Source organism: Psittacula echo (assembly GCF_963264785.1).
Source record: "Psittacula echo genome assembly, chromosome: 6".
NCBI classification, from domain to species: domain Eukaryota; kingdom Metazoa; phylum Chordata; class Aves; order Psittaciformes; family Psittacidae; genus Psittacula; species Psittacula echo.
This window is the reverse complement of record NC_137743.1, coordinates 69577924-69603679: the sequence shown is the minus strand read 5'-3', so window position 1 is coordinate 69603679 and position 25756 is coordinate 69577924. Positions and strand designations below refer to the sequence as shown.

Below are 25756 nucleotides of genomic sequence, written 5' to 3'. Positions count from 1 at the left end.
TAAACATAATTTTGCATGTCCATGCTTACATTAACTTTTGTTGAATTATACCTATGTTCTGTAACCTGCAAAGTCAATACCAAGCCCTAAATTAAATTGAATATACATGCACAATTAAAGCAGACATGTTTACAACAGATGCTTTTTGTTTGTTTTTGCAGGTACTTGATGGTCTCGAAGGTATTGACAATTATCTTAAAATATTTAATTCAGAAGGCTTACATTTGCCTATCTTGACAATGAAGTATGAAGAATTACAAGAAGCAATTAAAGGCTGCACAGCAACTGCCTTGCAGAAGGGAAAAACTTTACTTAATAAAGCAGATTCTCACAGGTATTCCCTATATTTTTGCATATCTGCTGCATTTCTCCATATCTACCTGTTGCTTTATAACTTGACTAGTTAGAATCAGACTGCAATTAAGAGCCAGTGTAGTAAACTAAGTAGTTGTGCAATTACATGACCTGAAACACATAGTTTCTGACATACCTATTTGTTGGTATTTATACAAACCAATCTCTTTAACAAAAAGTCCTTAGAAATGCTACATGCTACTTGTAAGAGTGCTGTCAAACAGTGGAATGGTATATTAGGGCAGTGTACAGAAACCATCGTTTAGTTAGCATTTTTGAAAAGTAAATGTATGTAAATGAAAATTATCGGTGGCTATGAAAACTCCATGCTTCCCAATGTAATCCTTTTTGACCTTTTCAAAAGTCATCATTCTAGTAATTATAATGTAATTTTTGCAAGACAAAAATACAGGTGTTAAGCCAAGTGCAGAAAATACTGCGGTTTCTCCAGTTCTTAGTAGTTTTAATTATAGCGCTTTTTTTCCCCCCAAGCTTTTGTTAATGACAGTGATAATGTACTCCACAGATATGGTTTTTGCACTAATTTAAATCATGACTTAGTTTAGAATCCTAGTCCTAGAGGCTTATTATCTCCTGCTTTTCAAGTCTTAGTAGGATTCTGGTGCAGTAAGTACCTCTCATAGTACTGAGTTCTTTTCAAAGACAGAGCAGATGAACATGGCTGATGGCTGGCTAATTGTCAGCTTAGCTCTACCTTCCTGTTACATGCTTATGTCCTTAATTATTTCTGGTTTCGAATAGCTTTACTTCAACACAGCAAGTGAAAGTCTAGATAAAATTTTCATTTAATCACATGACCTTGCAAAAAAATTTATCTAAACTGCTTTTATCTGTCACTCCAGATGTAATTGGCTTGAGCCTAGCAAAGTGACAACATAGAAAATTGAAACAGTTATTTTGAGAACATATGCTTTACAGCTGGCTTTACAGCTTTTGCTACTGCTTCAGCATCTCCTTATATTTTAATCAAATGGAAAGAAAAGGGATTTTCCTCAGTGATTCTTAAACCAGCCATAATTCCAGAACACATGCCGCTGTTCTCTAGGACTTAATGTTCTGCTAAACGTTACCTCAATAGAAGCAGATGTTGTGTTTCAAATTATGTCTGCACAGCATTAATTAATGTTAGGAATGCTGAAGACCTTTATAGAATGAATCTCTAAAATACCAAGTCATTAATTTTCTTTCTACCCTATTAAGAGTTTAAAAAAAATTCAAATAGTCCAAATCAGAAGTGGGATAGTAAGATATCATCAGTACACATCAAGAAGAATGGGATGAGTTTATCAGAATAAATCTATCAGTCATTTCTGGTAGAATTCAGTAAAAACAGGTAGTGCAACAGGCAGATCTTCTATGTGCCAAAATGCTGCTCAAGATATTCTATAAGTAAATAAAGAAGGCAAGATTTCTGCCTAGAAGACATAATTTAAAAAACAGCAAAGCATTACAGCTGAAGCAGCAGCGATTTAAAGAAGGAAGGTGAAACTTAAAACAATGACGATAAGAAATCTCACCAGAAATGTGTTCTGCTGTTTTAAAGATGTCCTGGGTTCAGCAGTAGCAGTCATTTTTCTCCTTCTTAGTAGCTGGTGCAGCACTGTGGTTTTGACTTTTGGCCTGCAGCCAGTACTGATAAAGCCGATGTTTTCAGTTGCTGGTCAGAATGTTTACCCTGACCAAGGACTTTGTGAGTCTCATGCTCTGCCAGGGAGGAGGAGAAGCCGGGAGGAAGCAGGGACAGGACACCTGACCCAAACTAGCCAAAGAGGTATTCCATACCACAGCACGTCATGCCTAGGATGTAACTGAGAGTTACCCGGAAGGGCTAACACACTGCTAGGTGGGGGCAACGTAGTGGTCGATGAGCGGTTGTATTCTCTTCCCTTGTTATTTCCTTTATCATTATTATTGGTGGTAGCAGTAGTGGTTTGTGTTATACCTTAGTTACTAAACTGTTCTTATCTCAACCCGTGGGAGTTGCATTCTTTCAGTTCTCCTCCCTGTCCCTCCAGTAGCAGGGGGAAGAAAGGTGGGGGCTGGGGGGAAAGTACACTGCTTGGTTCTAATTTATGGCCTGGGCTTAAACCACGACAAAAGAATGGTGAAAAATCCCAATATCTCAAATATTTTAAATGCCCACTTGCATCATAAAAATGAGTAAGTACCTTTCTAAGAAAGCAAACACAGAATATTAGTGCTGTTCAGCTTTCCCCTGCTGCCTTCAGGCCTCATTGCCTAAATGTAATGAATTTGCCATATATTTCAATCAGTAGTGCACAGTACTTCTGTGCAGGTGAAACACTTTATATGCCTAAGCATGGGCTTGAGGATTACAATCATGGAACAATTTGACCTGGCAAGGAACTCTGGAGGTAATTTGGCACAATCTTTTGCTCAAAGATTAGGTTGCTCAGGGCCAAATTTTAGTATCTCCAAGGACAGAGATTCCATAGTGTATCTGGTCAACTTGTTGTAATGCTTAAACAGTCCCCTTGTGAAACATGTTTTTCTTATATCTGGTCAAGATTTCTGTTGCTGCAACTTGTGAGCATTGCCTCTTGGCCTTTTGCTGTTCGCCATTGAGAACACTCTGATCTTGTCTTTTGTATAAATAAATATGTATAAATAAATATGTATAAATAAATATAAATAAATATGTATAAATAGATATATAAATATGTATAAATAAAGACAGCAACTAGACCACCTCTTCACCTCTGTCAGCATCCCCTTGTACATTATGTGCTCCAGCCTCCAACTATCTTGGTGGCCTCTGATCAATTCACTTTAGCTTGTCCATCCGTCTTGTGCTCTGGAGACCCTGATTAGACAAACTGGCCTCCAGATGCAGTTTCACAAGCTCTTAACTGAGGGGAGTAACCTGTTGGCTCATCTCTTCCAGATGCAATTTAGCATGGGGCTAGTCCTCAGTGCTACAAGGAGGATCCTGACTCGCATTCAACCTTTTCTATAGCATGATAAGTCTAAGTTTTGGGGTTTTTTTTTGCCTAAAACATAGCTTTAGGAGATACCCGGAATGCCCCCAGCCAGTGTATAAGCCTAGTAATGGTAACACAGTGAGTTCTGTCAGCAAATGTGGTAACAGGTTATGTACCAGAATATTAATTTCTGCCAGAAATGTTAATGCATTGAGGGAGGAAAAAGAGATGCCTCTCTGTCATGTATAAACCACTGTGTTATCCTTAAATGCTGGCCAGTATGTAGCCCAGTGATTTAACCACATGGGACAATAAGATTTGCATGAACAGCTTGAGGGGCAGAGGAAGATTTGGACAGAAAACAGAATTCTTATCAAGACAATCTCAATTAATATTTTCTTCCTCTTATTTCACAATTCATTGGTAGTCTTAACTGCTGTTATAGGCTTTCCATTTCCTTTATCTAACTAGACTGGAAATCCTAAGGGAAATTTGAAGTCACCATTTGAAGGCGGTAAAGGATGTGGATATAAAAAAGTTTAGGTATCTTTTCAAAAAGCTGCTTTGTTCTGAAAGGCGAAAAATTATAACCTGACCAGTATAACCTCCAGTTTTTCAGGCAATATATTTATTAAGAAAAAGAGAAGGAATCATCTGACTTTGCTCAGGTTGGGTGACTCTTTGTTAACTTTGATGAGATGATGCTCTCAATTGCACTGGATCTTCTGAATGAGGATACTGGAAAATGCATTTTTAAAGCCCTATCAAAGTGGCTACTATGTGTAGTACTGGTTTAAATGCAGCTAGAGAAGATGGAGTACTTGAGTATTAAGAGAATTAAAATGTAGATGGATTTCTTGTATCCACACTGTTTTATTATTTTTATTTTTAGAATACTGAAAAATAAGCCAGGCAGTTTGTATGTGTATAAGACTGTAGTGGTTTATGATTTACAAATCTAACACTGATTCCCTCAGACTGAGTGAGGACTATGTTTAAGGCTAATCACACTGACTTCAGCAGCGTTATTCAAATACAACTCACAGTAAAACCAGAGAAATATGGTAATTCTGTCCTACTTTCAAATCATCATGAGGCATGTAGCAGCCTTATACAAAAAGATAGTCTAAATAAATGAAAATGCTCACACTGGAACAGGAATATAGAAAAATTACAGAAGGCAGTTCTTTCTCATAATCCTAAAGTGTTTCAAAATGAAAATATTGGTAAGTCTGATTTTTGAGCAATAATTTTTAAATTAAAACCAGCTAGCAAAACAGGAGGAGCAAATATACATTAATTCTAAAAAAATATACAATTAGTAGGTTTTGTCCGTTTAGAGAACCCTTTTTACTTTGCCAGCCAATTAGCTTGCCTACGACTGTAAGAACTGTCTGTATTTTACTTCTGATAAAATCTATTGTGTTAACTCATAACAAACTAATGTTACTTTCAAAGATTTTATTGAGATCTAAATTGTCATTCTCAAGGCCTATAAAACTTGTTCTCTTATTGTTTTTTTAAAAGGATTGGTGCTAGTAGATGTTTTTAAACATATTTCTTTTAAAGGAGTACTCAAATAGAGGACTGACAGTTTTAGTGTTAAAGGATAAAGCACAAACTAAGAGGTTGCTAGTTTTGAAAGAGTAATTTGGAAAATTTGAAACCATTTACTCCCTGAAAAGGACTTAAAAGGCCTTAAAATTTGGAATTTCTTTTTGTGACCAAATTTGGATCAAATTCAAACAGAATGGCCTATTAATGCCATAATTCCTTTTAGTAGTGTAGAATAAAGCTTTTTTTTGAGGCTGCAGAGTTTAACTCTCTAAGCCTTGCCTGAAGTGAGAAAGTTTCCTTTAATTTTTCAGGACAGAGAAGAAAACCTTGAATAAGTACCTGTATTAACATAAGTTTCTGATGAACCCAAAGTAATGAAAAGCTTATTTTGAATTTGTTGTCTTACAAAAGTTCTTACAATTAATAAATTTCAGTAGTAAATCAATGGATATGTGGGTTTCTTTTTTTTTTTTTTGTTTAAAATATCAAAATTTCAGATCCTAATTCTGTGGGGTAACTTCTTTACAATTTGCAGAGGACTCAAGTGTTCAGATTGTGAATTGTTTCTCAGATATTAAGTGCTTTAAGTTATGAGACAAGCCTTTGCTTTGTAAATTTATGTTGTCTTTTCCCCTGTTAAAACAAAATCTTTGGAAATATTGACTTAGAACCTATAGACATTCTTTTTTTCAGCAGCTGTTAAAACACTGGAATATCTGAAAGTCCAAAGAAAGCATTCTTTTTAAAGTAGAAGTGATAAGCTATATATTTTCTCTCCTTTTAGGCTGTTAACATTTGTGGGTTTAGTCTTTAAATAGTTTAACTAAAGTTAGAATTATTTTTTAAATTAGGTATTTCTCACTGAATCAGGATATTTGGCACATGAATTTAATGTATGCAGTGGTAATAAATTACTTGTTTGGAAATGTCATTCATGTGTTCTACTCATCAATTTTGTTTGAATTAATTTTAATATTTCTCTTGGTTATTTTTCTTTTAAGGCTTATGTTCTAAAATTCATAAGTTACTTGCCACACAGGTCAACAGGAAAAGTGTTGTTCTTAATCATTATCATCCTGATTGTTGAGCAAAACTGAGAAATAACAACAGTTCGAATTTTCCATTTTAGCTCTTGGGTGACAGGAATTCAGAAAATGATGGAATATGTTCAAGAAAAAGTAGATCAATTAATCAGGCAGGGTCCAGATTATAAAGAACTTACTTTGAAGAAGCAACAATGGACTGCCTCTCTTGAAGATCATCTAAATAAGGTACATCATAACATGTTGTCTTCTTAATGTATTCATGAACAGTGTATTGTATTTCTGTAATTTAGCTACGTGAATATTAAAGTTAACTCAAATAATTACAAAGAACATACTAGTCACTCCAAGCCCAAGCTTGGAGTTAGAATTCTGAATGCTGTTATCAGCACGGAAAACCTTAAAGCTGTTCTGAAAAATACAGCTGTGTCTGTGAGAATACTTTACCAGGGATTTTCAATAAAACATGTATTTGCTTGGGAAATGAGCTATTATAATTTTTAATTTTGGAAAAGAAGTGAGCAATCAGGACAGTGGTCTTCATGCAGGTTTGCTACATTGTTTCTATGACTTCTTTTTCATTTGGTTGTAAATGAAAATAGAAGTGTGGCAAAATTGAGGGTTAATAAGCATGGTGGCTGTGAACCACAGCAAATTTTCAGTAAGGCTGAAGGAGAGTAGATTCTATTCACTATAAAAATTCCCATAATTCATTAAGATACTGAAGCATCAAGGACATCACAGCTTTCTTTAAGATGTTGAATTTTCGGTAGTAGTGCAGAACTTTTCAATGACTCGTCAGAGCTGGATTAGACACTACACAAGTTTCCATGTGTAAATTCAAATTTAAAAATATAATCTTTTATCAAGATTCATATGAAGAAAATCTCCCAGATCATACACCAAAAAAGTAAATAAATTTAATGACTGAATAATTAAGTCTGCAATCAGATATTTTATAATACTCAAAATGTAGACCCAATTTTGACATATGATTTCATTCTGCAATTTGTTCTGATCAATTTCTTCCCAGTCTTTCATTAGGGAAGACTTTGAAGATTTGAGTCATAATGCGTGATGTTTCATTACAGTGAACAGCACTTACTGTTATATTCCTACCAAGCAAAAAAACTTTTTCTCCAATTTCATTCAAAGTGCCACAAAAAACTTGGTGCTAAATTCAACTGCCCCTGATCATTATTTAATAAAATTTTAACCTCAGCAGCCACTTCTTAGAATAGATGTTACATGTGAATTCACATGTCTGATAATAACTATGCATACTCTGTCTGCCTGTGCCCTTCATAAGGTGATTTGTTATCATCATGCATATATAGCATTTTACACTGACAATGAAATGGAGATGTGTACATGTATTGGCATAAAAATTGGTCTCTTAACTTGGCAGAGAACCTTTAAATGTACTTTCTGATAAAAACAAACAACAAAAACCCCACGCACAAACAAACAAAAGCCCAAACAAAAAGACAGAGCATAACAGGAGTGTTTCTGCCAAGGTTGTAATATCTAGGTTATAATGCAGTTGTGCCTTACTGAAATAATAAGCCTGGGATAATTTGGATAAAGGAAAGCACAGTCAACTAAATGAGAGCAAACAGGAGGAATTTTTTTCCTAAATTCTACCATACCTGTTAGAATTTTCTTAGCAGAAATAGTAGAATTTTCTTCCTTTATATTTTCATTCCTGAATTACATAATCTAACTTATCTAAAAATCAAAAATACAAATTCCAGAGTACATAATCTAAACACCAACAGACAAATGTTACTTCACTTTTCTCTATACAAAGTCATGTTTTATACTGTTGTTATACTGGCTACTTGTATAAATTAACTATATAAATAATGCTTTCAAATAAAGGTATCACAGTCGATTGAAAAAATCACACCAATGCTTGCAGTTGGTATGGAGATTGGCTCATATTTGTCTGAATCGGAAAGGATTTTGGAGAAGCACCTTGAACTGGCTGAACAAATGAAGGTAAAATAAAAAATAAGAGAAGAGAAACTTTATTAATCTGAAGTACTATTAGAAAGAAATAAATGTCTTCTGTAAGTCTAAATAAGGTGAGAGGCTGAGAGTTTCTAGTGTATTCTTGGAAAGGAAATAGGTCTATAGTTCAGTTTTAAACTGTAGTTAATGAACAAAACCACAGGTAACTTTACAAGTCAGTACTTCTGATATCGTTGGTTATTCCCTTTGTCTCTATCTCATAGTTATTTATCTCATTGTTACTACCTCAAGATCCCGGTATCAGCCTTTGATAGGAAGATTGTTCAGATATGGTTTTCTACTTCTATGTGAGACACCAAGTTTAAAAATTTTCTAGACAGTCAGAGGCACAGAAAACTCTTCTTTTGGTTTATTATGGCAAATAAAAAGGATGAATCAGCAAAAAGGAAAAAAATAGTTCAGGTGAAGAAATTCTGAAGGAGGGTCTGAAGTTGCCATTAGATACTCATTGGTCATGTTGGGAATGCAGCTATGGTATGAAAGCAGTGCAGCACTCAGCTCTGTAACACAGCTGAGACTATATTTAAGTCACATCCAGGGCCTTTCCAACTCTGGTAGCATTGCTGTGGTATCTGAAAGTGGCTTAGAACCAGCTGAATCCTCTTCATGATCTTGACACACATGACTATCCTATGTTTTAGGAGTTCTTAAAACACAATTACTCATATGGAGTTCTTTTTTGTTTCAGGCACCAGTTTATGAAACCCGAGACCTGGTTCTACACAGAGTGCAAATAACTCTGTAACAGTTTTTTGTGTCTGTTCTGCCAAATTTTTGCATGCCAGGGTGTCACTTTTTTTATTTTTTTTTTTTTTTCTATTTGTGGAAGTGTAAAATCTACCCTGATGATAATAATCTCTCCTACCTACTCTTTCTGTGGATTGTGATATGCTAGAGTTTGCACTCTAGGCTAAATGCCAGAGATAGGTATGCTAAGTGGTATTGAGTTAAATATATAAAAGTAGATAAGCTCATAGACATAGATATATATGAAGCTATGAATTAGGACAGTGAATCTGAAAATCAGAATCCCAGCCAAATCATGAAAAATGTCAGTAACTCAGCTCTTGCTTAATATACTGTGACTTTCTTCTGTAACAGATGGTGCAGTAAAAGATATGACCGAGTATTTGGTCTCTATTTTTGCAGATTTTCTGCATGCAAACACATTGGTTTGGGCTGGAATATGCAGCTTGATGGGTAGGGACTAGTCTGGCATTAGGAAGCAATTCTTGATTGAAGAATAAAGGCATGAGTGGAACTACGATTCATAAGGCCAAGTGCTAAAAGAACAGGCCTTAAAACAATTACAGCAGTAGCCTTATGGTGAGCGAGTGCTTCTGGGTCTTTTTCTAGAGTGAACACTGAGTTTTTCTGTGAGAATTGAGTATCAGGAAAACATTCAAGATGGATTTGAACTCAAGAGAATAATTTCAGAAAATTGGGCTATACTGGTTGTTAAAGGAATAGTTTAGTTCTGGCTATTTATGTTTCCATATGGAATGCTTCTGTGTGACTGTGAGAAAGGATTTACTTAATCTGAATACTAAGACTCCTACTTTTTTTTTTTGTTTGTTTCATTCAAAATAGCTATTTTAATAACTACATCCAAAGTTGTAATGAAAGAAATAGTTATTTTAAGCACATAATATTTAATTGATTTATAAGAAAGCAATACTGGTAAAAATTAACAATGTGGTATCAATATTCACAAATCCTTTTCAGTCATCATACCTATTGTTCTATGTTTCTACCTTCAAAGGAAACATCACATGAACTGGAAGCAGCTGAGAGAATCATCGAAGATATGGAAGAGTTTGAACCTGAGCAGGTGGCAGCCTTTTCTAGCAGAACTGACTTTCTAAATGAAGAACTGAAAAAAGTTGAAAAAAATATTAGTTCAAGACTAGAAATTCTAGAAACCTACGTGTCCTTTCTAAAGCTGACTATGGAGGTACAGGTTACTTATTCTCTGAGTAGACTGTGAAAATACTGCAACTGAAAATGTGCTTTTAGCTAGCTAAGACAAATCCAGTAGACAATGTGTCATGGAAGCACTACAAGTCTTTATAAGCTCCTTTTTACTTTAAAGGAGATCAGCTTCATCAGGGCAAGTAGCCCTGATCATTGAACTTGCATCAACATAATGACTAGTCTATGTACAGATTTTCAACTGATTTAAATTGTATTGTAGAAAGTATTATAATTGAATTTTTTACTTTCTCTTGCACACATGTGCTCTCTTATTATATATGTAATAAAAATGCTTGTGTGTATGTGCTCTGACTAAATGTACTGATTTTGCTTCATATAGTTTTAAAAATATTTCATATGATATGTTGCTGTAGACATTTATCATATGTTGATATAAATTTTTACTGCTGTCTTGCACTACTGCCAATGAAGTACCTATTCCTCTGAAGGGGTTTTAAATTATATATATATATATATATTGGTTTATAATATTGATGCAATGGTACGTAACAGAAATGAAACAATTTGCTGCCACCTGTCTGTTCACCGTCCACTAGCTTACAGGCTATTGAAAACTTTTTTCCTGTTTCATATTTGTATAGATATTTTTAGGGAGGGTAATAGATCTTAAAACCTGGAAAAAAAACTGAGAAGCTTTTAATCAGTTTGCTATATCTGTATACCTTCTGATTATAGCAGCTCAACTTATTATTATTCTATGTTTTTCTGTAGGTGAATGATGATATTCAAACTCTGAAGGAATTCTATAAATCAGAACCATCACAAACAAACAAGGAGGCTGCAAATAAAATTGCAATGGAGTCAGCTAACAGTCAGTGGCAAAAGACTATAAAAAAGATTGTTTCCATCCAAAATATGGGTTGCAATTTTCTTAATTTAATAAAAATGGTGAGTATAATCTGATAAAACTGCATTGAATATTTGATGTTTGCCTGTGACGAGGTCTAATCCTAGTTCTGACTAATGGATTGTGATTTCTCCAGTACTTAGTTTTAAAGTGACTAATGCTGCTATACACATTATACACAGTATGTGCCTACAAATATAATACATACTTCTCTGTTTTTTTCATTTTGGAAAACAGCATATATGCAAGTACATATTCAATTTATTTTACTTCCACTAGCAGGCAGCCTTTACTAATTGAGTGTATGAAGTTCTAAAGAGATGGGTGCTACAGCTACTTCCTTACAGATAATCTTTCCTGGTGTCTTTACGTTCTGTCTTGGGTTCACCTGTACTACCTAGGCATCCCTATCTAATTTTCCAGCACTTCTTCATGAGATAATAATTTGAGATGTGCAATCATTCCCTAAGTCCCTCCTCCTAAAGTGATCCCAGTTAATGTAGAGAGCCTGGATACCCAGCTGTTCTTTCTGTTTTTATAGGACTGACTTGGGAGCAGTTACATTAGAGTGAGGAGGAGAAGATGGTGTTGGTAACATACAGCAGCATGCAAGATGAACTGGCAAAACCTGCTTAAGGAGGGAAAGTGCCAGGCAGCTAGTGTAAGCTAAATTGTGTGCTGTCACAGCTGGATGCAGCCAGGTACAGATAAGATAGTCAGCATGAAGGCAAGCTGAATATGTGTGAAGATGAGGTTGCATTGCAGTCACTTAAAGTCTTAGCATATCTTCAGATATTATCTCTAAAGATCTATGCTGCCACCATATTTTCTGCTACTCTGCTCCCATTGTATTCTCAGATTGTAGCTTTTAAATGTCTTGAAGATACACATCATACAAGTAATTTATGAGCACTTTTTTAAAAGAAAAATTCTGAAATCTGAAAAGCAGAAACAGCATTACCTAGTTTTTTGGGATTTCTGATATGGGCTCTATTAAAAAGAGGAAATGTTCGAATGCTAAATACTTTATTCCTTCCATGCTTCAGTGCTGCTTTGGCTGTCAGCACAAAGGAGTGCTCTTTTCTTCATCCACTTCACTTTCAGTTGCAATTGCCCAAAAGGCCAATTTGGGTATTTCTGTCTGTTCAGAAATCATTTTGTATGAGAGTTGGAGTAATCAGATGGCAAAAATTCAGTCATTACTTACCTGTTTTGTTTTTAACTTTAACATCAGCCACGTCCTCAATATAGAAATTCTGTTGATCTATGCCTATTTCTAAGAGAAAAGAGTTCTTTAAAGGCACCCAGAGTACCAGAAATTTTTGAAGAAGCTCCTTTAGAATACATTTTTATTAAGCTTTTTTGAGACTTTAAAATTATGAGGTTTTAATTGCATTTTATAAAAACATGTGAAAAAAAATGTGTCTGTTTATTTGCCAGGTAAATAAGAATTTAATATTAAAAGTAGAAAAATCTGTACGAGTAGCAGAAGATGTCATTGTTAATCTGAGTAAAGAAAAGAAAGACCTGACTGATCTTTGGGCTATCTGGAATTTTAAAATTACTCAAGTAAAACCCGTCAAGCAACAGTACCAGATATTTAAAGAGCAACTAAAAATTGTAAGTAGATTGACTAAAACGAAAGCAACTGTGGCAAACATTTATACATTGTTATTAGTTTGTCTGTGGCTGTCTCATCAATTATTATATGTGTCATGTCAGAAATAGATGATCAGTAAGATACAAGTTCCCACTTCAAATCTGAATTTTCAATCAAATCTTCATACTACACCAGCACTGCTTTAGGGTTTTTTTAGCTTTGTGGGGGTTTGTTTTGTTTTTAAAAAGCACAGTTTCATTGTGACGTAAGAGTTACTAAACTAAATTGTCTCTTAATAGTTACTAAACTTAAATCCAACCATGTTCATAACAAAAGAAGATTGAAATCTCCTTGGCACGGGGATGTTGTGCCATGTTCCTGAAAAGCAACACTAGCTAGGCTAATAGCAGGACCAGAAGTTTGTCGCTGCTGTTTGTCTTGTGCTACTTATCACTAAACTATGACATCTTTTATTACAGAAAATATGGGTGCTCTGACCTTGGTGTCTGAACCATTTTTGCACACTGTGTTAAAGATTTCCTATAACCCTTGTTAGTCAGAGGGTTTGAGGTAGAGAGGTTTTACTGACAACATTTGGGTGTCTGCTTTGGGAAAGGTTCTTGTTACAAATTCAGATTTTAATTGGGGTTTTTTTATTATTATTATTTATTCACTATAGATGGAAACACTGAACTGTTTGATTATCTTTTAGACTACCCATGGATTAGAGATTCTTCAAGAGGCACTTCAGCTTGCAGTAACAGTTGACCTTGGAAATGACCCTTTTATTGTTTTGGAACTACAAAAAAAGCTTCACCAAATGAAACCACAGTATCAGGTGAAAAACTAAGCTAGTGAAGTGCATGGTAGATCAAAATCTCTTTTTGGCACAGTAAAGATTCACACTGACCCCAGAGTGTCTGGGGCTGCAGTGCTTAACGTTTATGTTACTTTTCCAGGAGGAAGGGTTTGTATGTGTTTATAAGGTAAGAAAGAAAGACATTTTACCTTTAGTAGCCAGAGAACATCTCGTGCAGTGTTAGCTGTGTATTAAAGTGACACACAAGCATTGGGGTGGTAGAAGTACAAGGAAAGTATCAGCTTCACACTTTTGAGTTAGAGCTGGAGAGGCTGAGGTACATCATACTGATCTTTGTGACGCCTCTGAGTTTCAGCATTTCAGTCTGCCATTCCCCTACATGTCAGTTTGACGTGTTTTGATCCAAGGTTGTTTCTGGGTGATAGCTAGCTGAGATTCATACCTTGCAAAAAGTAAAGTGTGTGGAGAGGGTTTTAAAGAGCATGGCACTGATTTTTCCCCAAGGTAATTTACTGTTGTTAGATTGTAAGGTAAAACTTGCAAATATATTTGTGTAAATATTTTGTTGCAAACATATTTTTGTAAAAACTTGCACATATATTTGTGTAATGTAACTTTATTTTTTGGTAACATTTTTTTTTTTGCTAGCAACTGAATGCTGAGCTTGAGTACTTGATAAAATTATTAGAATTGCCAAGTCAGAAAGGATTTCCTGTGAAAGAGAATTCTGAGAGAATAAGTGAACTTATTCATTTCCATCAAACTCTAAAGGACACCATGACAGAATATGAAGAGATTTTCAACAAGACAGTCAAGTTCCATCGCATTAAAAAAGAAGTGAGCATAATATTTTTAAAAATATTTTCTTCTCATTACAGTTAAACTCTTCTTGGTTTTGGTGCCTGTCATCTTATCTTATTTTTTCCCCAAGAAAACAATGTTAACCTGCCTGGTGATCAGAATTAAAATTTTGGATCTAAAATTGCATGAAATTTGGCATATTTAAAACTCAGATATGAACCCAAATTTAATTTCTTCAACCCATGTCAACAGATTTAGGGTAGCATCTTATAGGTAAGGAAAGAATTGTAAGCCTCCTTTCACACTATTTTAAACACACACTGGTTTTAATTTTAATATATTCCAGCTGGAATGTCTATCAAAATTAGGAGAACTGGATATTCCTGAAACATGTGAGGCCCCTGAAAATGTGCATCATGCTAAAGCCTGTCTTGTGAATGCTCAGGAGAAACACACACATATCAGACAGCTATACAAACTACTTATTACCCAGGGAGTGGATATCCTGTCTGCAGTGCAGCAACCTGTGAGTAGAATGATAACTATTTATACTTATAATTATTTATCATTTATATTATTTATATTATGTTATATATATTTATATTATATATTTAGATATTTGTATTATTATATGTATTTCTATTCTAATATATTTGTTATATTATAATTATTATTTATATATTTATAATTATTTATTAAATCAAGGATAAATATGAAAGAATATTGGAACTATCTGGATGAATTTTAGATGTATAAAATATATTAAAACTTTGAGAAAGTAAATACTGAGGTTCAAGATGGCTTTTAATAACTGCAAGATATAAAATGTAAAACAGCTGGATTTTTTAATTTCTACTTTGAGTTTGCAGATATATAGTCATTAAATGAAACATCCAGGAATGATGAAACTTATTCTTCAGTAGTTACTCATGTTCTAAATTTCTTTTACCAAAAGAAAAGAAAAAATAACTTATTTGAAATCTTGCTTTAACTTTTTGATGGTCTGTGAACATATTTTACCCTGGAAAGTTGAAATAGATGTGATATAGAGAGGAAATTAATCTTAAAATATCATTGCTTGGAAGCAATATATATATTTTATATACATATATATATTAGACTCATGCCACTTTGTAAAGTTTGCTTTGCATATATATTCTCCTATAAAGTAAGAATAACAAAAGAACAAAACAGAAGTATAGTCCACCTATTAGTGGATTCAAGACTGATTTGCATGGCAAGATGTGTATCGCTTTAGAAAGGAGTTAGTTATTCAGAGCAAGACTGTCATTGCCCCGTATTCATCTAGTAGGGAGAAAGCAAGACATTCCCTTATGACCTGCCTAGATTATTCACATTGGCAGTGTGCTCTTCAGACACTGTAAACTGATTAACAGCAGAAAGGAACTAATCTCCACGTGCTAAAGGATTAGAGTAACTACTTCTTCTTTGCTCAAAGACAACATATGTGAGTTGTGACCTTGACCCAAAACTATGCATCGTACTACTAGTAATTGAAACTGCTATGTAATTGCTCTCCCTACACTGGAGGTTTCATGGTTTAGCCCTTTATAACTGATATCACTGAGGGATGTTCTGCTTCAAAATTATTTTAATATTAAATTGGTTAAATCAATGCATTTCCTGAGTTTCATAAGTTTCTTTGTCTATTCCCTGTATAGAATTCCTTGAATGTTTCTGTAAAGAATCTGAAGCAAGAACTTGCTAGATTTGAGTGTGATAGCATTGACTGGAGCTCCAAAGCTGACAAGTATGAGGAAGAGCTCTCAAAGCAGTTCCAGCACTGCACCACTCAAGAAGAGATAAATGAGGTAAATGAGGTGAATTTCAACACATTAAATGAATGCTAAAAGGGCTGTTGTGTTCTGTAACACATCTGTAATCCTGTTTATCATTCCCCTGAATGTTTCATATGTATACAGAAAAGTTGATTTTCATTTTACCAGGAACCTTGGATACACATAGAAGAGAGGCTGAGAAAGTTGGGGCTGTTCAGCCTGGAGAAGAGAATCACAGAATCACAGAACATCAAGAATTGTAAGGGATTGTAAGGGACCTCAAAAGATCATCTAGTCCAATCCCCCTGCCGTAGCAGGAACACCTAGATGATGTTACACAGGGAGGCGTCCAGGCGAGTTTTGAATGTCTCCAGAGAAGGAGACTCCACAACCCCCCTGGGCAGCCTGTTCCAGTGTTCCGTCACCCTCACTGAGAAGAAGTTTCTTCTCAAGTTTAAGTGGAACCTCTTGTGTTCCAGTTTGAGCCCATTACCCCTCGTCTTACCATTGGTTGTCACCGAGAAGAGCCTGGCTCCATCCTCGTGACACTCACCCTTTATATATTTATAAACATTAATGAGGTCACCCCTCAGTCTCCTCTTTTCCAAACTAATGAGACCCAGCTCCCTCAGCCTTTCCTCATAAGGGAGATGCTCCACTCCCTTAATCATCTTAGTTGCCCTGCGCTGGACTCTCTCCAGCAGGTCCCTGTCCTTCTTGAACTGAGGGGCCCAGAACTGGACACAATATTCCAGATGTGGTCTCACTAGGGCAGAGTAGAGAGGAAGGAGAACCTCTCTTGACCTACTAACCACCCCCCTTCTAATACACCCCAGGATGCCATTGGCCTTCCTGGCCACAAGGGCACAGTGCTGGCTCATGGTCATCCTCTATCAACCAGGATCCCCAGGTCTCTTTCCCCTTCACTGCTCTCTAATAGGTTATTCCCCAACCTGTACTGGAACCTGGGGTTTTTCCTACCCAGATGTAACACTCTACACTTCCCCTTGTTATATTTCATCCCATTTTTCACAGCCCAACTCTCCAGCCTGTCCAGGTCTCGCTGGATGGCAGCACAGCCTTCTGGCGTGTCAACCACTCCTCCCAGCTTAGTGTCATCAGCAAACTTGCTGATAGTACACTCAATTCCCTCATCCAGGTCATTGATGAAGATATTGAATAATACTGGCCCCAGCACTGACCTCTGAGGCACCCCACTAGATACAGGCCTCCAATTAGACTCTGCCCCACTGACCACAACTCTCTGGCTTCTGTCCTTCAGCCAGTTTGCAGTCCACCTCACCACCCGACCATCCAGTCCACACTTCCTCAGTTTAGCTGTGAGGATGCTGTGGGAGACTGTGTCAAACGCTTTACTGAAGTCAAGGTAGACCACAGCCACTGCTCTGCCATCATCCAACCACCTTGTTATGTCTTCCTAAAAGGCTATGAGGTTGGTCAAGCACGACTTCCCCTTGGTGAAGCCATGTTGACTGCCCCTAATGACCCTTTTATCGTTGATATGCCTTGAGATGGCACCAAGGATAAGGTGTTCCATCACTTTCCCAGGGATGGAGGTGAGGCTGACTGGTCTATAGTTACCCGGGTCCTCCTTCTTGCCCTTTTTGAAGATTGGAGTGACATTTGCTTTCCTCCAGTCCTCAGGCACCTCTCCCGTTTCCCAAGACTTGGCAAAGATGATGGAGAGTGGTCCAGCAATGACTTCAGCCAGCTCCCTCAGCACCCGCGGGTGCATCCCATCGGGACCCATGGATTTATGGATGTCCAGACCGCATAGCAGCCTTCCAGTATCTGAAGGGGGTCTACAAGGATGCTGGGGAGGGACTATTCATCAGGGACTGTAGTGACAGGACAAGGGGTAACGGGTTCAAACTGAAACAGGGGAAGTTTAGATTGGATATAAGGAAGAAATTCTTTACTGAGAGGGTGGTGAGGCACTGGAATGGGTTGCCCAGGGAGGTTGTAAATGCTCCATCCTTGGCGGTGTTCAAGGCCAGGTTGGATGAGGCCTTGGGTGTCATGGTTTAGTGTGAGGTGTCCCTGCCCATGGCAGGGGGATTGGAACTAGATGATCTCAAGGTCCTTTCCAACCCTAACTATTCTATGATTCTAATAATATGACACATATCTATGATCTGATATACATATATGATATATATGTATGATATGATGTATATCTATGATATGATATATATAATCTATGATATATATATACATATTATATATATCACAATCTAAATAATCTGTGGTCCTTACCTCTGCAGTTCAGGATTATATCAAGTCACTGGGTGGGCAATAAAGTGTTTCCAGTGCACCACAAGAAACAGAGCAGCTGAATTTTCTTTGACTTTCAGCTCTGAAAGTTTCATCTGAAATACACGAGTCTTCAGTTTTCCTTCTTACAAAGCTAAAGTTTCAAATGAATGTAGTATTTACATATATTGCAGTTGTAAAACTATTAGAACTTTCAGTCTTTTAATGAAAAATTCAAAATATTTTCATACTTAACATTTCTTCAGAAACTCAAGAAATGATACTGAACCCAAGACAAACCTGCTAGAACAAAAGGAAATGTTCTTTAGCACAAGATATTAGAATTTAGTATTATGGAACTTATGTTAAGAAAAATTAGTTAATATGGTTATTAATATAGCATCTTAGTAAGACAAATACAAATTTATTCAGAACTTAGCAGGTTGAATTGGGGTAGGTCTCAGCAAAATTAATTTAGGAAAAATATTCCATAGAATTTTCTCAGAGTGATCCATTAAAATAAGAGGTTGATGGCCTCTACACTTAATGTTCTGTAGATTGTACTCCTGAGCATCCACGAAATACAGAAAGTGGATTCTTACCTGGGAGGATATCACACTAATGTTCCCTGTAGTGTGAAACATAGTGGAAACAGAACCCTGAAATTTCTATTTTCTTATTTTATCTTTCACTAAGTAAATCCATAAAAAGACTATATTTTCTCTAAATCACCAAAGTATAGAGCTGACTGAGATTTCTATCCCTCCTATTTTTAATGAGGAAACTGTTGTTTGAATTTTATTTTTTTTTTTTTTTTTACAATGTATTTTTGTGTGTTTATGAAAAGTATCTGCCTTCTGTCTCTCTCAAGTTTAAAGGAAAAGTGTGGTAGTGACATGTCTTACAGCACATTGTATAATGCAAGATGTAATGTTTTAGGTTCTCATAGTTAATGGACTCTGCAAAGTAATTGCATAAAATATTTTAAATTACAATGATAATTACTGTTTGGGTTTTTTTTTTCATCACTGTATGTTGGGAAAGCCATGTTGCCTGCTTAAGTTAAAACCTGTCATCCTCAATCCTAACTGAAGTTTGAATGTCAGCTAACTGAAATATACAAATTTGGGGTGTGGATATCTTTTTCTTAGAGTAGAAGGTATTTTCTAAAGAAATACTTGACTAATGTACCTGTATATGCATTAATTCACTGCAATTTTTCTTCTTCTTTTTTGGTGTTTTGTTTTGTGTTTCATTTTATTGGGGTTTTTTTTCAGTTGTTTAGTTTGGTTTTTGGGTTGTTTTCTTCTTTTTCTTTTTTTTTTTTTTTTTTTGCATTAAATGTTTTTAACTAATTCTCTTTAGGGATCAAGAAACCAGACCCTGAACCAGTTTAAGAATGCTAATTCACTTCAGCATTTTAAATTCTGTTACTTTTAACATCAGAAATTAGTTGCAGTATTGCTAGGATCTAGCAGACCTGTCAGACATAATAGATGGTAAAGAAATAGTTATTCCAAAGTAAATAAATATTTCATGTGCAAGCAGCAAGAAGCAGCTGTTCATAGCTGTCACATACTAAGCAAACAACCAGACAATTTAGTTGTGATTTACCAGTATACAAACCAAACATTAAAGCTGACTGAAAATGTTTGGGATTCTCTGATAAGCATTTTAATTAATTTACATTTAGTATGGTGGATCAAACATGTAAATAAAGCATGTGAGCAAGGGCTTTGTTGGTTAGGACTTACTGGTGTTTGAGAATATCACACTTGGAGGACTTGGCTAACTCCCTGTGTTTGTAACATATCAGTGCTTCTGCAAAAATCAAGAAAACATATACTTAAATTTATAGCCAAGAATATACAAAATGAATTTTGGATGACAGAAGAGTAAAATGCGTGCCTTTTCTGTGCCTTCTCTCATTTAAAGCAAATTTGAAGAGGGCAAAAAATGGATTTATGCCTTGCACATCTTTGAAAACTATAACAAAAGCTCATGTGACCTTTGGGATCTGTGTATGCCAGTTTGGGCTTTCTGCTTTAATAACTAGCTGAAGTAGCAGCCTCCAAAGAGCTGCAACTCCATCGCATTACACTGCAACCATTTGTGACAGACATGAGCCAAGCCTCAGTTTAACCATAGCTTTATGGTTAACACTGAATCTGTTCATGGGGTTATAAGTGACACATAAGATGACTTTTGCAACAAAAAAGCCTTTTCTTTAGGTGATCGCTTTGAAAATAACATTTATGCATGTCTACACAAAGCTTGCAACAGAAGAGTAATATACTGAAGTAGGTTCTCAGCTCTCTGCAGTCATCTCACTTCTTTCCTCTTCATCATGTCATTGTTTATACATTTATGGAATGGTATGATTCAAAATGTGGATTTTAACCGAAGAGGGTAATGAGCTACCTCTGTACACAAGTAAGTAGGAACTGATACGTAGCACACTTCTCACTTTGTAATTTATTTTGATTGCAGTCCCAGAATTAAATGCCTTTTCTTTCTTCCCACTTTCTGGATGGCTGTTATTTAATCTTTGCCACTTTAAAAACCTATTTTCAGCAACCTGCTCTCATGGGCTGTTTTGATTATTAGTGCTACTAAATGTTTAATGTATAAATAAAAAGAGAAGGGTAAGTGGCTAACAACATTGAAGTGCCTTCCTAGGGTGGCTTGCACAGGAATTCAAAATGTTTTACTGGAACTCTACTGTAAAAAACATTAAATGTTTAAAACAGCTTTATAACTTGCTTTTTCCGTGTATTTTGCAGTTGTGTGAAAAATGGGAACAATTGGCACCTAAACCCCTCTCCTCTACTCTCATTCTCTATCTATGACAGGACAACTATAGTTAGGAACAGCTGCCTGATTTATGACTATGACACAATGGACAAGTTAAAGTTCCACTAAACTTGTGGGCTGAAGTCACTGAAGTGTATTAGGGTTTATAGTTCCTTTAGTATTTCTCATTTAATTTTGTGGAAAATAGTGGGAAACTGAGTTACATTTGGATTTCTAAAAATTGGCAGCTCTATATCATCCTTGGCACGATTGCTGATGATACAGGAATTGTGTACATGCACTCTGAGGGGCTAATGTACAAGTCTGAGCTGAATATGGTTTTTCCACTGGGGCTTAGAGAGATGAGTGACAGCAGCTGCAGACCTTTGACACATGAGATATCATATCGAAACAAGGTGATCTGATTTCACATACTGCTAGGAGGAGAACCTCTGGCTTTATAAATGATCACTAACCTATGTATGTGCATAAGCAAGTGAAATGAGCTAAAATAAACTCTTGCTCATTGCTGCTTTTCCTCAAAATTAAACCAGCAAATAAGGCTCTTTTGTTCTGAATACAAAACATTGTTCTGCAGAGTAGATTTTATTAACAGAAGGGCTTTAGATAGATTTTATTGTTCTGTGTACTTAGGTGGGATAAAGAGCTTAAATTAATTGCAGATCACAGAGCCAGTGATAGAATTTCCTTTTTTTCTATTACACTGAGTGAACACCATTTGTCTATTCTGCGGTAATGTGGCAACATCCTACTAGATGAAATGAAAATGAAAAATATATCCTGTGGCGGATTAACATTAGTATGTAATAATAACAATGTTTAATTGCTAGCTATTCCAATAACAGTAGCTGCAAAATGAGCATTCATTACTCCATGGACTCTCTGACAAGGAGGACGAGAAGGGCAGGGGGAAGTTTGTAGGGCTTTTTAATGTAAAAAAAAAAAAAGCCTCAAATATGTAAACTAAATATCAAATTGTGGATGTGACCTGAACTTGTTAGCACTAATCAAATAAAATATTTTAATTTGTGTGTCTGGAGGAGCAAACCCTAAAGCATCAGCATTTCTTTTATTTCAGTTCTTTTACATCATACCATTTTACATAACGTATTTCTACATTGTCGTAAAAGTAAAAAATTGGCAACCCAAAGGATATGGAATTCTAAAAAGAAAAAAAAAAAATGCAGTAATTTTTATATTCTTCTAGTTCAGATTTTATGAATTAATTATAAATAATTTAAAAATAGGATAATGGCATAACAATGTAATTAAAATAGTGCCTTTTATAAGGTACCAGCAGCATATTTTAAGCAGGTTCTTTACTTGTCTACTTCTTGTATCCATTGCTTAAAGGCATTCAAAAGTATCTGTAACATCTAAAAGTATTTTTTGCATTTGTAAATAAAAATGAAAATTACATAGCTTTTGAAGAGAAAATATTGAAAAAAAAGCTACTTAAATAATCCATAGTTCTTTAAAAATAATTTAGCTGAGTATGTTTGATCTGCTTATTTATATGATGCAAAGAATGACATGTGGTTTTTTAAGGGCAATCTTGGAAAAGGATATTAAAGCAAACAGTTAAATGGCATTGAAAAAAACCCCAAACACTTACATTATAACTAGTTTCCATGGTACATAAAACCTGCTTTTAAAATTATATTGATCATATAGTACTCTTCTTTGATGTGTATTAAACTCGTTCTGGTAAATTGGCAATGCATCTGATCCATATATGTATAAAGGAAAGTGTAACTTCCTAGAGCTTCATCAATGTCATTCCTATCAGTCTGAATTTTAAAAATATTTTGTAGATTAAAGAAAAATGTAGCTGCAATCCATCTAAATAACAAAATAGTTTCATAGCAAATTTGATGTAACTAATAGTAATAATCGCAGCTGATAAAAGCCTTTCTGAAAAGTCTTGAAAGACAAGGATGTTACTAGTTCATCTTAGTTTATATTAGTATAAAAACCATTTTTTCACTAATGTTGAGCTTGCTGCATCAAGTCAGTGCTAACTGGTAATAATATTGTTATGTGCTCCTAAATCTATCTAGCTGTAATTAGATGAGGCTTTCTTTGGGTATCTGTTAGGCAGAATCTCTGTGCTACCATACTTACAGAAATGATATGAGGATGCTTTATGAGATGGCATAGTATTATTAATTTCAGTACTACATTTTCAGTGTCCAGACTGTGGTCTGTTACAGCTGTTAATAAAACCTGAATAGAAGTGTGCTGGATTCTCTTTTACTAACAATTGTACTTACTGTGTTTCAGCTCAGAGAATCATTTAAGGATCTCAAAAAAAAATTTAACAACTTGAAGTTTAACTATACAAAGAAAGCTGAAAAAGCTCGAAATCTGAAAGTACTTAAAATACAGATTCAGCAAGTTGAGATATATGCAGATAAAATACAGGTAATATTAGAAATTTTTGTTTTATTGGAGATTTCGCTGGTTGAATTGCTGTGGTCTCTCCCAAGCAGATCAAAGGAAATGCAAAATGTTTTGTGAGCTTCCCTTTTACTCAGATTTATATCCTTCCCGTTTCAGTCACTGACTGAGATGTTTTGCATTTTCTGTTCCTTTTATTTTTCCATTTCCTCCAGTGAAATGATCTTACCTAAATTTCTGACTTTCCTGTGTTCGCTCCTTTTATTGTCCATTATTTTTTTTAATTTTATTCTTCTTGCCTCTGTTCCTTCACAACATGTGACTTAGTCTTCCCCCTCTTTAAAAAAAAAAAAAAGGCCAAAACCTAAATAAACAAAAAACTCACCCACAAAACAAGCAAACAAACAAAAAGACCAAAAAAACCCAAGAACCTCATCAAAATCAACAATAAATGCACGCACATATTCCCTTTTGCATCCAGCTACTTTCTTGTCTTTCTCATTTCCTCATATAAGCCTTTAGAACCTTTTTCTGCATCCATTGCCTTGAGTTGGTCATGCTATTTGCACCATAAAACCCCACTAGCCTCTTTGCATTCACTCAAATCTTTTCTTTCAGAGCCTCCAATGACCTTTTTAGTTGCCAGTCGGAACTAGCAGGTTTTGTTTTCTTGCTCTGCCACTCTGCCAGTCTCATTCATCACAGCTTTTTTACCTGGAAATTTCAGATTTTCAGAATCATCAGATTCTTAAGCAAGATGTTAATATTCTAGGACATGCTTAAATTGACTCATATGTAGTCACAGACTCCAAAGGCTTAGTAGTATTTTTTAATTTCTAGATTCAATTAAAGTTATTTTGTTTAAGATCCCAATTTTTTTTTACTACAGATTTTTGTTTATTTTTAAGCTAAAAAATATAACCCAATTGTGCCTTTAATAAAAATAATTTACATTGATTTTAATCAGCATTGTAAAGACCTTCCAATTTCCTTTGATTATTGAAAAAGCAATTTGTACTTGTAAACTCTAGAACACAGGACCAGAAATGTTTATGTGGTTTTTTCCATTTTTTTTACTAATTATTTCTAAAAATAAAAATATTTTTGTTGCCGTATTTAACATTACTGTATCTTTTAAACAGATTCTTAAAAAGAAGATGGAACATTTAGAGAAGAACATAACTGGCTCTGTAGCCAATGAACCTAATACTACAGTCCTCTTGGGGTCAATCAGTGACTTACGAAAACAGCTGAATAACTTTACTAAAGTTGTGGAGGATTACAAGGAAAATCTAGATCTCATGGAGCATCTGCAACAGATGATGAATGAGGTACTAGTAGACCTGAGGTCCCTACTATGGCTGTAATGTGTAGGACTGAGATAGATAAAAGTGCTTATAACTACTTCAGGCAAAGTCTGTGACTTCCGAAAGTAGATTTGTAAATTTTTTTTTCTATTTTTACTTTGTAACTTTGTAGAGAAAATGGGGAAGCCCCATGCAACATGACCGCGTTCTTACTTTGCTATGCATACTACTGGGGTCTCAATCTCAATATGACTTTCATAGTGATCTAGCATCTGTGATCATGCTTATGAGTTCATTTTCTCTAAGTGTATTCTGAGGCAACATAGAAAGTGCCACAGGCTCTCCTTGATAGCTGTTAAACCACAAAAGCCAAGTTATCAAAATACCCACTTTGTTAGCTGTCAGGAAGGACTGTCTGTGTGATGTGTAATTCTGGAATTGAAATGTAAAAATTTTTTACAATGTAAGCATTTTTTCTGAACCACAGTCTAAGTCTTTTTGGAGACTTCTGTAACCTTAATGTGTCTGAAGACTGCCTCATGCATTGCCTTTAAAAAAAAAAAAAGAGAAAAACCATTTGTAACAGTAATTTATCTCCTACAACATTGCATTGGTGCATCAGCTGTGAGGCAAGCACAGTCCTGTCATCGTTTATTTTTAGAAATAATACTGCTCATATTGCCAAAGTGATCTAAATACATGACAAATAAATTGCCTTAATGATAGATCACAATACTAAGGTTTTGTTTAAAAGATGTTTTAATTGTCTAGTGATCAATGGGTCATGTATTATTAGCAAAGCAATTTGTTATAATTTGTTATGCATTTGCATTTTTAAACTCCTCCCTTACTTCGAGGGAAATAAATTATTTCCTAGAGCTAAAAATTAAGATTGCTTTCTTTACACAGTGTAAAATACCACCTTTACTGAAGAGTTTTTCTTTCAGGAATAGGCAAAGTCTACAATATTGAGTTTAATGGCAGAATAAAAGGGTGATTATTAGCTGCTTGCTGTAATGACATAATACAGATGATACTGAGTGAACACCAGATTCTATCCTCTAAGTATTGTTAACTGAAACTATTTATATGTGTGTGTTTTAAAGCCCATTCTTGTCACTAGAAAGATTACTAGCAACTTTAATGGC

The 25756-nt window shown here is 35.2% G+C and overlaps 1 protein-coding gene across 1 annotated transcript in view; it reads left to right on the top strand.

Moving 5' to 3' along the window:
* CCDC141 (coiled-coil domain containing 141) overlaps nucleotides 1-25756 on the top strand; it is a gene marked incomplete at both ends in the record, with an annotated part of 86535 nt that overhangs the window by 38157 nt on the left and 22622 nt on the right. Inside the window, 12 exons of the mRNA XM_080622040.1 lie at nucleotides 162-334; nucleotides 6004-6145; nucleotides 7799-7918; nucleotides 9714-9905; nucleotides 10658-10834; nucleotides 12234-12413; nucleotides 13106-13231; nucleotides 13862-14050; nucleotides 14361-14540; nucleotides 15697-15846; nucleotides 23185-23325; nucleotides 24444-24632. Of these exons, the coding sequence (XP_080478166.1) occupies nucleotides 162-334; nucleotides 6004-6145; nucleotides 7799-7918; nucleotides 9714-9905; nucleotides 10658-10834; nucleotides 12234-12413; nucleotides 13106-13231; nucleotides 13862-14050; nucleotides 14361-14540; nucleotides 15697-15846; nucleotides 23185-23325; nucleotides 24444-24632 (1959 nt within the window). The remainder of the gene's footprint in view (nucleotides 1-161; nucleotides 335-6003; nucleotides 6146-7798; nucleotides 7919-9713; nucleotides 9906-10657; nucleotides 10835-12233; nucleotides 12414-13105; nucleotides 13232-13861; nucleotides 14051-14360; nucleotides 14541-15696; nucleotides 15847-23184; nucleotides 23326-24443; nucleotides 24633-25756) is intronic.